The sequence below is a fragment of the Epinephelus lanceolatus genome, chromosome 14 (assembly GCF_041903045.1).
Source record: "Epinephelus lanceolatus isolate andai-2023 chromosome 14, ASM4190304v1, whole genome shotgun sequence".
In the NCBI taxonomy this organism is placed as follows: Eukaryota; Metazoa; Chordata; class Actinopteri; order Perciformes; family Serranidae; genus Epinephelus; species Epinephelus lanceolatus.
The window spans coordinates 16,805,998-16,820,188 of NC_135747.1; the positions used below are offsets into that span (position 1 = coordinate 16,805,998).

The 14,191-nt window shown below is 40.1% G+C and overlaps 1 protein-coding gene across 6 annotated transcripts in view; it reads right to left on the minus strand.

Annotated features, from left to right (window-relative positions):
- lims2 (LIM and senescent cell antigen-like domains 2) overlaps nucleotides 1-14,191 on the minus strand; it is a 36,062-nt gene that overhangs the window by 2,877 nt on the left and 18,994 nt on the right. For 4 of the 6 annotated variants that reach the window (XM_078174409.1, XM_078174410.1, XM_078174408.1 and 1 more), the window contains exons 2-9: nucleotides 11,261-11,420; nucleotides 7,587-7,653; nucleotides 7,308-7,428; nucleotides 5,885-6,034; nucleotides 5,192-5,342; nucleotides 3,650-3,742; nucleotides 1,454-1,502; nucleotides 1,145-1,220 (exon numbers count right to left, since the gene is read on the minus strand). In XM_078174409.1, coding sequence (XP_078030535.1) covers nucleotides 1,145-1,220; nucleotides 1,454-1,502; nucleotides 3,650-3,742; nucleotides 5,192-5,342; nucleotides 5,885-6,034; nucleotides 7,308-7,428; nucleotides 7,587-7,653; nucleotides 11,261-11,420 — 867 coding nt within the window. Of the gene's footprint in view, nucleotides 1-492; nucleotides 628-1,144; nucleotides 1,221-1,453; nucleotides 1,503-3,649; nucleotides 3,743-4,637; nucleotides 4,731-5,191; nucleotides 5,343-5,884; nucleotides 6,035-7,307; nucleotides 7,429-7,586; nucleotides 7,654-11,260; nucleotides 11,421-14,191 lie in introns of all 6 variants that reach the window. The other 2 variants (XM_078174411.1, XM_078174407.1) reach the window with 2 other exon arrangements.

A 14,191-nucleotide genomic window follows, 5' to 3' on the forward strand; every position in this document is an offset into this window, starting at 1 on the left:
ACTGGCAGGACCAGGGCACGTGTTAAACCCAGAGGGACCTCAGCACTTCCACAGCTGGGGCCAGAAAGCTGCCGGAAGCGATTAAGGCTTTACCCTTACGCCCAGACGGACCGGGAGACCCAGGAAACAACGCATTCCCTTCACCATGTGACTGATCTGATTTGCCTGTTTGCATAGCGGAGGTTACCAGCCTTAATCCTGACTAGTGTTTCTGGCTGAAAGCTGGTTATGTACTGATACATTTCCTGTGTTAGGTCACTCAAATACTTTCAGTCTGCGCATATTCACCTACTAAAGTCTGCTTTCATAATTTGTCTTGAAAGCCAGAGGAATTAACTATAGAGGTGTGAGGAATAAAAGTGGCTTTGAGTATGTTTGAAACTTGATGACAATGAAAAAGCAAAAGAAAAGGAAACAGAAAGAAAGATGGAAACTGACCAAAGGAAGAGCAGTGGAAGTGAGGAGAAAGGAGAAAAAGAGGATCATAGACACATGGGTATCAGTAATTTCTTCTTCTTGTCTTTTGAGTCGCGTTCCCGCTTGGCCAGCCGGCGTTTCATGTCGTCCGGCAGGCGTTCATAGCAGTGCTTACACACTGGCTTCAGATCCACCTCCACAAACTTTTCCCTGACAGAGCAGGGAGAAGGGAGAGATGGAGATGGGTGTGAAAGAGGGGGGAGAGAAGAGGAAGGGGGAGAAAAACATTGAGGAGGCAAGAACAGAGTGAAGAAGAAGGGTGAAAAGGAAAAAAGACAAAGTTCAAGGAGGAGAAAGAAAGTTGCAGAGAGCAAGGGAAGGAAATGTAGAACAGGAGAAGCACACATGGGGACAAAGAAGAGGGATGATGAAATGAAGGAGAGGTAGAGAAACAAGTCCACAGAGAAACTGTGTTATAAGAGAGAGGTGAAAAATTCAGGAGTGAACATGATTGAAAAACAGACAGTTAATAGCAGCAAACAGTCCCAGATGCAGGGTGGTAGTGAAAGAGAAAAATGACAAGCAAAGACTGAGCTCGGCCAATTTCTGGCAGTTTTTAGAAAATAAAACAAATACCAAATGAGTACAAAAACTTGGTTACAATGTGTGGATTGATCTCACTCCACAGTGATGGTATTATTGTCTCTCAGACTGCTGTATTACTTACTTGAGGGTGAGCTTGGTGTTGCAGGTAGAGCAGGCAAAACAGTTGACACACCAGGCCTTGTTCAGGGCAGACACCACTGACAAAAACAGAAGAAACACTGTCACATGAGACACTGCTTAACATCACCATCATATGACTGGAGCTAAAAGGGTCTGGTTTAGTCTGAAATTTAAAATCTCATTTCTAAAAGGCAAGAAATCCACACATAATGAAAATACAGACAGTGACATATAAAGAGAAGTAGAAATAAAAGGCAATGAACAGCACAATGAGAGACATATTATCACTCCACCATAAAAGTTTTCTTACCATCTCCTTCAATGACACGATTGCAGTGGTAGCAAACATCTCCAAACAGCTGAGTGTGATGAAGGGAGAGGAACAGACAGTGAGCAACACGGTGACACATCTTATGAGTAATAAAATTCTGCAACACAGTGTAGCACTGACAGACTTCCTCATGGCTCATATAACATGCTGTGTTCGAAAAACATGCAAACAAGCACAGGCTACAGAGGCATTTTATAAACTTTGTAAACCTGGAAGCACAAGTATTGTGTTGGTAAAAAAAAAACCCACTTACACTAGGTGGAGTAGTAGTAGTGACTTAATGGGATCTTTCTGATCCAGCATACTTCAGATTGATAATTGTTTGAAGCAATGTCTTAAGAATGTCAAAGAGGACCTATTATGCTCATTTTCAGGCTCATACTTGTATTTTGGGCTTCTACTAGAACATGTTTGCATCCTTTAATGTTCCGGTAGCTCACCAGACAGGATGCATATCATTTAAGGCTGAGTCTGGGTCTGAGTCAGGCCCAGGCCCTTTGCTGCATGTCATCCCCTCTATCTCCCCTGCCTCTCTCTCTCTCTCTATGAAAATAAAGCAGAAATGCTAATACAAAATAACCTTAAAAACCCCACATTATTTTCCTCGTACTGTCTGAGCTGGAACACCTGCATTCACCACCCTCTGTCTGATTCGCTCCGTTTTAGTGCATCACTCTGCTCTATTTGTTCAGCCTATCTTCCACATCTGTGCTCTCGGTATCTCTGCACATCATTGAAGGTGGCTGAATGACTGTCAGGAAATATAGCAGCACTGTCTACCATGAAAAATCAATCAAGTTCCAGCAGGAATATGTCCTGGAATCAGGGTGAAATTAGCAATGACGGAATCCAAGATTATATGTTTCCTTGACGTTAGCATGTAGCTACATGTAGCAGTTGCTGTGTCTCAATTTGCGTACTTCTGTAAGTGCATTCACACTGAGAAGTATGGAAAAATGCAGGGCACTATGACTACCCGGATGGTGCATACAAAACGGTCAAGAAGTTGAGTGTGGAACTATGGACACTTCTCGCCCTCAATGGTCGCCATCTTGGCTACGTAGCGGAAGGGGAGGGACCACTTTTACAAACTGAAAATAGCGGCCGAGGACTGTCCAACCGTGAACATCGCTGAATTGTACAAATACATGTGTTCCACTATACTGTTGTCGGATGTAAGCCAACAGTATGTTTATTGGGTTAATTTAGCAGTCTGTAATGATGTGGTGCCGCGAACAATAACGCGAATGCTAATGCTAGTTTGCTAACTAGCTAATTTGCGGTTGTCATTTCCGGTGAGTGCACAACGGCAGTGTTTGGTTTGAGACAACACTACCCTGTCAAATTTGTGCACTACCCCAATGAGTACATAGTGCACATAGTATACTATATAGAAGTATACTAACGGAAGTACGTGATCTGAGACACACCAAGTGTTTGTGATGTAAACATTTGCAGTAATAACAAAGTTCATCACAAGCTAACGTTAGCTTGTAGGCCTACCCAAATTAGAAAAAGCATTGAAAACAGAGTAATAAGAACTGTAGGAAACCTGAGGTATTTGCTCACAGTGATTACTTCTACATACATTTACCTCATTATCTGAAACTTCGGCCTCATTTTCATATGAACATCCGACACTGTAACATTATATATATGATAGACAATAAGGAAGAGCATAATAGGTCCCCTTTAAGTCCAGTGAGTGGTGCCAACTGTAACTAGTTTAAAGATTTTCTGGAATCATGTCATGTCATGTTGTTGATACTTAGTGTATGCTTGTGTGTGTCTAGAAATGTTCTAAAAATGTTCAGAAACAAGAAAAACTACATTGGGAACAAATTAAATGTCTCACCCAGAAATCCTCACATATAACAGTACAATTTGTGTATGTGGCTCACCCAAAAAGATAAGATTATTTATGTTGTTTTTAACTGAAATTGAACAAAATGTTGGATTCATGTGCGATATTACTGACTGAAAAAATTACATCTCTGATTAGAAGTTGGAATGCAAGGTTATTTTATATTAGCATTTCTGCTTTATTTTCATAGAGAGAGAGAATCAATTAAAAATAAATGGAGATGTTTTCACGACTGCCAAAACATAGCACAGTGTGTTTTAATTTCTATCTGTGTGTTCAACATAAATATTCCCCATACAGTTGAGTGTTACCTGGTTATAGTGTGTTTCACAGTAGGCCAGGCCCTTGCGTTCGTAGTGACGGTGTCCCAGGAAAGGTTTCTCACACTTAGCACACACAAAATGCTGCAAACAAACCCCACACCAAGCACACATGGTTAGCACAGCTGTCAGTCAGTACATTATCACATTCAGACCATGTTACAGGAAGCAGCACAGTCTGGCTGAGTCATTATCAGGTCAGACCACAACCAGATCAGTTCAGTCCAGATGTCCTGTTACTGCGTCCAAAGCAGGATACAGAGAGTAGAGAAGGTGGACAGGACAGTGAGCTCTAGTGGGTGTATTAATCCTCCAAACAGATATGTGAGGAATTAATGGTAGGGTGTGACAGAAACTAAGGGGGAATACGCCTTTACGCAACTGAATGATGATCCCTCACGTGTCTGTGTAGCAGGACACCTTAGATGAGTATTACAGAGTAGGCTTACGTTAATACTGATTTTTAAAAGCCAAAAAAAGCTGATTTTGATGGATGGCTTTGCTAGCCTTTTATTTTTTAAATTTTAGATCTATACCTAAAATAAAATACAAATTTCCGACATAATTTTATTCTTACAGTGTATAAAACGCCTCTGACAGAACATTAGCTATCATCTGACTGTAACACTCTGCAGAGAATCTAATCAACCCATTAAATCCAAAATTTTTACTGCTATGTGAATACATTAGTTTTACCTCTTGGATCGTGACATTACTCAAATGTAATGCCTTTTTTTCAGTGAATAAAGTAAGTTAAGCAATATAAAAAAAAGAAAATCAAAGTTTGGCTTTCTTTTTATCTCATGCAGCCTATGTGTAGATATGTTCCATATGATATTTTAAAATATAGTGCAATATAAATGTTGAATTAGGAGGTAACTGGGTTGAAAACGTGATCTGGCATCAAGACAAAAGTTAATTTCAATCTGGCTTGTAGATCATGCTCTGGACACATCAGGCCAATCCTTAATCCCCTCACCATGTCAAAGTGTCTCTCACAATAGGCGCGACCACCTCGCTCATAGAACGGGTGGCCCTGAAATGGGCGCTCACACACAGAGCACACATGATGCTACATGTGGAAGACAGGAAAATGGCCATAAAATGTGAATAGACAGAAGAAAATACGCAGATACGTGGTGGAATGATGCCAGACAGAATTTAACAGAGACAGTTAATGGAGGCATGAAGTATACGGCTTGGAGATGGAGCAAACTGAGCAGAACTGTGGAGATAAAGCTGGGAAAAGAATGAGTTACACATATAGCACACGTTACAGAGAAGTCACTAGAATGAAAAATGTAAATTGCATTTCAGCAGGAAAGTCACTGTAAATGTTGGGAACCTCAGAGACTTCTCTTTACAGATGCAGAAAACAGAGTAATAATCATTTCAAACAGAACATAGACAGTTTAAAAACAGCCAATACCAAACAAATATATTCACAATTTCACATTCCTAAATGAGAGGGTAAATCCAGTGTCTCCTGAGCGTCAGGTAACTGAGGTTGTTTTGAAAAGTTTAACATCATACCTCCACATGCCACTGCTTGCCCATGGCATTAACCACACGGCCCTCGATGGGTCTCCTACAGGCCCCACAGATAGGAACGCCCATCTTGTCATGGCAGGGCAGACAGTAGAGCTCCCCCTTCAGCTCCCTGGCATCAGCCGTCAGCTCCTTACTGCAGAGAAGAAAGGTAACAACACTACATCAGCTCTGCTTTCAATCAGGTGACACAAAATAGCATATTAACACAGTCTCATACGTACATATAACACACACACACACACACACACACACACACACACACACACACAAGGTTGTTTTCATAATGCTAGACACTTTCAGTCAGGCCACAGCACCGGTATGACACACTTTGTATTACATAAATACAACTGCAATTACAAAGTTTGTCCACTAGACAGCAGTCTTTAGTCGTGATATTCATAGTTTATCTGTCTCATCTCAGTATATTCAACAAACTGGATCCTAGCATGAAAGAGTGCATAAACCTGGCAGCATCATAACGGCATAACAAATGAAGCATGATCCTTATTAGAAGACCTCTATGTGTAAGTCTTAGATGTTTTCACAACCTGATGCAGCTTGCTCACACCATCTACTGCAGCATGATGAGGTCCTCCCACTGCCTTTATACACTGAGTGATTTATGAGACTGACACAGCTGGACAGGTTTGTGTGTTTGGGTGTATGTATGTTTACCCGCAGTTGTTGCAGTTGAAGTGATCAGGGTGGTATGGGTCATTCTTGAACAGGAGAGGCTGCTCCTCAATAATGGCGTGACACTTCTGACAGATGTACTTGCCGAGGCCTCGAGCTTTCTCTCTGTTGTGACATGGACGACACAGGTGCCTGATGGGAGAGAGGGGAACAGATGAGAGAAGAAAATGACACGATAAAGGAGAGATGGAAGGTTTATTTATTGGATAGTTTACTGATCTTCTCAGATAGATCAGATTCTCCAGCGTCTAATGACCTTGTGTTCTAGTGCTAGTTCTAGTTCTACTGCTACTGGGTCACGGTTTGGTGCACACAGCCGTATGCAGACAGGTGATACGTAGACTGATGTGCGTAATGTGGAATCAGAGTTCACAAGAGAGAATTCTGTCCTGAAACTTTTAGCTGTATGTAGTTTCAGTACATGTCACTCACACTATGGTGAGCACAAATGATACACCGGAGTTGGAAGACCCATCTGTGGGTTCCCAGTCAGCTAAGACAGCAACAGAAAGAGAGCTGCGTATAAAATGAAGATGGTGTGTCAGCTTCGCTCCACCATTGTAAGGTATGTGAATGGAAAAACATCAGACATGCTAACATACATTTGACTGCATCACCCAGAACAGCTGATTAATGGGATGATAAATGCCCGTATGAAAATCTAGTTATTGGGTTACTGGCCATTGTAATCATTCCTCCATTTGGATCCTCCATACTTTGTCTTTTAGTGCAAAGTTCCCTCTTTGTGGTAGACTTTGGGTACTAAAAACATTGTAACATGAGAGGATGGCCACTTGATTTGTCTAGCACAAACTGCTGAAGCCTCATATTGGCTTCAGCTAAACTTAGTGGGTTTCGCATAAGGAACGAGAGGAAGAATTACAGCCACAAGAAAAAATGTGAACCCATCCTCTCGTCCTTTTAAAACTTTAACATGATTTAGTTTCTCTTGACAAAACAGAGACGCAGGATAATGAAAAGGAGGTCAAGGAAGAGAAGGTTGTGAGAATGCTTGACGTGGGCTTATAGAAGTTTTAGAGACATCAGTACAAGATAAAACTGCATTCTGCTTTGGATTAGACATTAACTGATTTGATTTGATCACCAGTGGAACAATGTCAACTGGTTAAGGAGTACACCAATAGAGGACTTGCACACAGAGAACAAAAAGATTCAGACTAGAGTCCTTTCTTTTTTAATGCTTCTAATGATGTCTTGAGGCTACGGTTAGTTAAAAAAATGTAGAAAAGTGCAGATATTTCAGCCCATATTGGACTTTCCTTAGTTCAAAACTGACAGCTGCTATACTTTCTCCCTCACCACCATCAGAGAAGAAGACTAACAAAGGACAGTTTTTTAAGGCGCAGGTCAACCCTTGTGAACCACTGGTTGTAGAGGAACTGACCTTCCAGCGTTCTTCACAAATCCAACGTCAGCGAGCACAGCCTGGCAGATATCACAGCAGAAACAGTCTGGATGCCAACTGTTGTTCATGGCCTTGATCACACGGCCAATGATGAACTCGCCTTAAAAAAGATTACAGAGAAAGATTACAAGGGAATTTGGTCATGGATATTTATTGTTTAAAAGACATCCACTTCAAGCTCAAGCTTCATATGACCCTGAACTGGTAAACAAAATGAATCGATGGTATTTACTCTGTTACTGCAGTTCCTGTACTTACCACACTGGTGGCAGCAGGGAGCAAACAGCATCTGGAAGTCATGCTCACAGTACTTTCTGCCCTCAAACTGTCAACAGAATACGATAATTTCATGCAATCAATTAAAGCACGCAGCTGTAAATGAAAATAAAAGAATAACAATAACAACATACTGTATAATCATAAAAACATCTTCCCCTATATTATATAAAACACAACACTTACTAATAATACAGTATGAAATGTTGATGAAAAATGACAGCACCTATGTGTCTTGGTTACACAGCTAAAAACAGGACTTAATGTATGATGTTTTCTCATTAAAAATAAATTTCAATAGAGAAGCGCCTTATGTCATACATTGAAACATCTATATTGCAGTTCCATTATATTGTGAATGAAAGAATAGGCCCTTTAAGCTAAGGCTGTTATATTTGATGAGTCACATAAGTACAGAAAACAGTTCAGGGACAAGTTTTAATACAGTTAAACATATTCCACACAGCTCATGTACTAGAGGAGGAAGAAAAATTAAGATAAGGCAGTAAGAAAGGTAGAACTATCAGGGCAGATTTTAATGAGCCCCGTAGGCTGTGTTTAGGCAAATTTGAGAAGTTGTGATTGTTTTTGATTGGGTCTTAGAGAGCTGCTTCTTGATTACTTAGCATAAAGGGCATTTTGGAGTAGCAAATCAAATCTGTCAAAAGAGTAAAAACTTGAGAAATGGATGACATCCATGGCATTATTTGGCAAGATGTGGTTGATCCTATATCTTATCATTTATGTTGCTGTAAATGTGCGACACAAAATGCAGATGTGGGTTCAGAAATCTAATTCCAATGTCCTAAGTCAAGTCTGCAAGTCTGCAAATCTACTACTCTGTGCAAGCATGGCTATACACTGTGATGAATAAACATTGTGGTATTACAAACAGAGAGTGCAACATAACTTTACATTTGATGTAAAGTTATGTTGCACTCTCTGTTTGATGTACAAAAGCACTGCTTAATATAATACATGTGTTGAGAATACCAAAAACCATCTTTGTAGAATTTCTTCATAGTGAAAATGGTTGTAAATAGTTATTTGTTGTGGAGTTTATTTTATTTTTTCTACTTCCACTTCCATTCTACTAAGCCAAAAAAAGTATGATCATACTTAAAACTTCTCCTCATAAATCAGCGGGCTACTACTGCTTAGGGCTGCACGATTAATCGTAATAAAATCGTGATCTCGATTCATATGCATATGCGATCTGATTTTTCAATGACGGCGATTCTGCCAGCCCCGCCCGTGCCGGGAGTCGGGACATCATCTGCATGAAAACAAGCGCTCCCAACGAAGCAACGTTATACCACGTGATGCAGAGCGACAGCCGGCCGGCAGTTTGGAAAGCAACGAGAGCAGGAGAGAACCGACAAAGTGAGGAGGACCCCTTAAAAGTTAACGTACTGACACTCTTCAGACAGCCACACACACACACACACACACATACCGGACAGCCTCTCAGTCCTTAGCTGCTAACGTTAGCTCTGTACAACACAGGTACCACACAGAAACTTTTACAAAGGGTCATAATTTCCTTCTAGTGACCGTCAAATCGCCAGCGAAAGTTGTTTACACTGCCGGCACGGAGAGCATGGGACAAAGATCCTCTGAGAAGAAAGACGGTTCACTCTGCTCTGCCGCCAGGAACAAACTGGGAGGCAAAGATCCTCTCTAAGGAAGAGGGTTCACTTTGCTGCAGGGTTCACCAAAACGTTTTTTTTTTTTTTTTTTCTTTTAATAAATTGAACACACATTAAAGATCCTGTAGAGAATTAATACATATATTACAATACAATAAACACTGTCAAATTAAATGAAGAAAGAGGATTTTTTTAAAGGCAAATATTGGGGATTTGTGTAAAAATATACAGAAAGATATAAATAATTATATAATTAAAGATATGTAGGCTATGTTAGGTGAATACTCCTGTCAAATGCATGGTGTTGAAACGTTTAATTTTGATCTTCCTTAGTCCATTTAAACTTTATTTTATCATAACAATAACAATGAATATTATGAATTGTTCACATTTTAATTTAATTTTAATAACATTTATCACACAGCATTTTGTGGAAAAGTCAAATGTTCAGTTTACAGTTTTAATAAACTCAGAACTGTTTTTCAACACATACATTGTTTTGTCTTCATTCAATGTAATTAGCACATATTGTTATTGCGCCATTGGTTTTGGCCTTGGTGCCCCACATTTTGGCCGTGATGCCCCAATAAATTTGTATTTATCAAATGCCGAAGTGGCCTTGCCCTAAAAATGACTTAATTCCAGGCCTGGAATACCTACCTCAGAAAAATGTTGTTCAACATTGATATTATTGTTTAAATTGTTCAAAAGCTGTAAGAGAAGACAAGAGACTAAAGTTTATTGTTTTTACGGTCAGTGTCAGGCTGTCAGCTGTTGCATTTAAGCTAAAAACAGGAGTGTTCCCTCTCTGCTGACCAGAGTTTATGTGCCTTGTGTCTCTTGTATCAGGCACAATCATAGGTTTTGTTATTTAATGATTTTTTTATTATTATTTATTTATAATTTTTGTTACTTTTCCTTTTGTATCAGGAAATAAGCACAATAAATCTTTATGTTGAAAAAAATCGTGAGAGAATCGTGATCTCAATTATAAGCCAAAAAATCGTGATTCTCATTTTTTCCAAAATCGTGCAGCCCTACTACTGCTCAGCACAGAGAGAGGGGTAATATTCACCTGACTGCTGTTTATTTATGGCAACAGGAAGAATTATTTACAGGGAGCAGAGGTTAATGCAGTGCTGTTGGCTTTGATGTTCATATTGACTGGAACATTAAAGACACCTTCTCTTTGATAAACTGACAGCACAGGGCAGCACAAGGATCTTTGGGACCTGCCGGAGAAACATCTGGCCTTGCGTCAAGGCTGGTAGAGAAACAGCTTACTGGAACAAGCTTCTAATGATTGAATGCTGCAGTAAAGGGACAGTTCACCCAAAATCAACAATACACTCTGCACAGCGATACGGTTGGCGGGTGTAGTTCAGCAGAGATAAAATAGTTCCGACATGAAACTGCTCACAACAAGGTCTGTGGAGTAACTGGGTCATGACTTCTGTAAAGAGGCATTGCTGTTGAGTTTTTTCAAATGTCAAATCAAAGCTGAGTGCCATCTAGTTCAATTATATTTAAGAGAAGGCAGACATCTCTACAGCAATATCTCCAACAGTCAGCAACTCACACAAAAAACAATCTAGACTTAAAAACGTGAGGGGAAAAATATATATTTTTGGTTTTGAGGTGAACTGTTTCTTAAAGGTTGCACTCAGTCGTAGACAAGTGTAACCATGGTAAGATAAATCTTTTCAGGGTGACTTCTGAGTTCAGACAATAAATTCCAAACATCATCTGAACCCATTGACCTGTACTCACATGCTTTAATGTTAACTGTATACTGAACTGCAGAGCATGCAGCAAGTGTTTGAGGCATGTCTCGACCAATTTCAATCCATTTTAAATTGATCCACAAAGGCTTAAAAAAGTCCAAACAATTGGCGATACTCATGTTTATTGTAACCCATTGCCCTGCAGGTGTATTTAAACCTGTCAGTTACTGCAGCTTTTATTAGATAATGAACATCACGCTGAAAAGACATTGGTGAGTGTTACCTCATAGAAGAGTCCCTCTGGGAACTGTTGGAAACACTGGGCGCACACGAAGCACTGCTCATGGTAAAGTTCCCCGTTGCTGTTCACTATCTTCTCAGCCGGGGCAAAACCACTCTTGCAGCGCTCACACATGGCATTGGCCAGAGCATTGGCCATGTTGCTGAGAAGGAAAAAAAATCATACTCAGCATCAGAGTCAACTTCAAAGTCAGAACACTCACAGGCATTAACATAATTAATATGATAAGGAGAAGCAGGGAATGCAATATTAACCAAACGAAGCCTTACTGCAACCAATACAACACAGAGCAGATAATGACATTTACTGTACCCAAGTTTATGGAAACATTGATTCAACTCATAAAACCTCAGGTCAACTTCAATGCATTAACCAAGGTCATGTCAGGACACAATTACACTAATATTTTAACATCTATCCCATGTTTCTTCTGTCATAAAAACAGCTGGAAGATGTACTCAACACACGGAAAGCGGAGAGGAGAGTGAGGAAAATGTGATGTAAGAGCTTATCAGCCCATGCAAACACACACACACACACACACACACACACACACACACACACACACACACACACACACACAATATATTGGTTCTAGGTTTATTTTGGCTCTGCTTATCAGGGTGTGGGGATCACTGAGGTGGGAACCATACATGTTGCCTTTTGAGAGACAAGCTGGAATTATTGTTCATTAATCTGCACTGTGTCAGGAGTGTATCTGTAAGTGATGTATGCACAGCATGGATCAGTACCATGTAACAAACACTAATCTGACAACCTGAGATTACAGTTTTAAGGAAAAACCTGGTGAGATGTAGAGTTATTATGACATATGAAGCCAATCCTGCCCTTTCATTAAACAATCAGAATTGTTTTACTGCCTCTCTGCGAAACATGACTAATAGATCAACGGGGCAGGGCCCCAGGCTAATTATTTTTTTATACTGGAGGCACTGGTGCCAGAACCTGCAACTCAAATGTGGTCACACCTAAAAAACATGCCAGAGGGCTTCATAAAAAGGTTTTCATTTATGCTTAGTTTTCTTATTTATTTAGTTTTCTTCTTTTCTTATCTGCTCATCATTACATGTTAGTTAGTCACATAGACGTTGAAAAAAGCCCTTTAACTTTACTTATGCTGGAGGGAAGTAATAAAAAAAAACCCATCTGACACTTGACTTGTAACAATTACTCTGATTTATGTCTTTCACTTACACAACAAGAACCCTTCAACCCTGTACAACTCGCTGGTTAACTGGTGTTCACTTCTGATTGTATAACTGGAAAACATGGTTATTTCTAATCTGGAAACCTACACTATCCTGGAAACAGAATAAATACATACAGAAAAATGTGCCATGCAGCTGCTAAATGGTGTGTCGGTTTAAATTTACAACACCTAGTTTTTATAGTTGTTGACAAGGTTTGGGAATTTGATAGAAAGGAAGTCGTGCTATCAATTAATGCTGCTCAAAGCTGGCTGATTGGACCAGTATGTATCTGACTAGCCTGAGGTAATCTTACATTTGGACCATTCTGGATATCATCTCATGGTATATTAAATCGTCCAACCCTACTTCTATTACAGATTTATGCTTAGGCTGAACCTAAATCCATGTTGATCCTTTCATAGTAAGGATAAAAAACAATATAATGAAAATGTTCTGGACCAAGCATAAGCAGCCAATGTTCGAAACTGCAACATACTGGGGACGCCCAGTAGAGCCTGGCAGAACACGCAACCCATGTACATCCCTATCTAATAAAGGCAAAATGCCAAAAGAAATCTTTAAAAAACTCAAACATACTAATTAATCAACAGCAAAAGTACCAATGCTGATGCACACAAAACAACACTGCTTACTGAATCAAACTGTAAGTAAATGAGGACATGTTGCACACATAGGTGTTGAAAGAGAGAAGGAAAAAGGAAGAGAGAATGATGGGACCATCCTGGCTACTCTGCTTTGTTTTAAAGGTCAGAATACCAACGCGTATCCAGGCAACACACACACACACACACACACACAAAAGACTGTGTAGGATTTTTATGGAGTGACACCATCTGTTCATATTAACTAAGTTACATCAATTTGGGAATAACCAAGAAATCCAAAAATCCCAGACACACTGCTCATCACTTCTTATGTTTTTTTTTTTTTTTTTTGGGGGGGGGGGGGGGGGGGGGGGGTGGTGTCTACTCTAAACTGCTCATTATTTTAACAATGCGCATCTCAGTTCTATCCAATGTCTCACAGTATTGGCACTACAAAAAAATTTAGGCATACCCTGTTTAAAGCACTAACTACATTGAAACAAGATGTAGGGATAAGCTCGGCTTCCATCTGGGTCCACTCCTCAGAAATTTATCAAATACATATTGTTCTAGATATACCCTGTCTGGCCTGATATCACACACACAGACAGCCCTGCCCTATCCAAAGGATTTTAGTGAGGAAGTGACACATCCCTTAGGCATTTCCACCCTTCTATCTGCCTGTAGCACCCTGCGTGAGTGAGAGACAAGCCTATAAGTATAAAATAAATTAGGTTTTCTTGCAAAGGCCAGGTTCACAGTCCCTATTGCTGTGGCACCCACTAAAAGAGCAGATTTAAAGTAAACGAGTATAGACAGACCAGTTAGACTGAGGGAATCATAAGTGTTACAAGACAGATACCATCCCTCACTAGCTTCCTTTCCACAGCCAACTGTGTTCCACATTTGTCGAGCCAAAATCTGCCGAGCACTGACCCTGGATCGGACTGCACTGGCCAAGGGCTTTGTCCCCCTGCACCGTCCAGGTTCCCCAACAGTTTACTAACTTCACTGTACTTTAAGGATTAGCTGACTGAATTTCTTTCAGGTACAAATTTACTCCTGGATCTCTACTTTTGACTTTTCAGGGTTTGGGT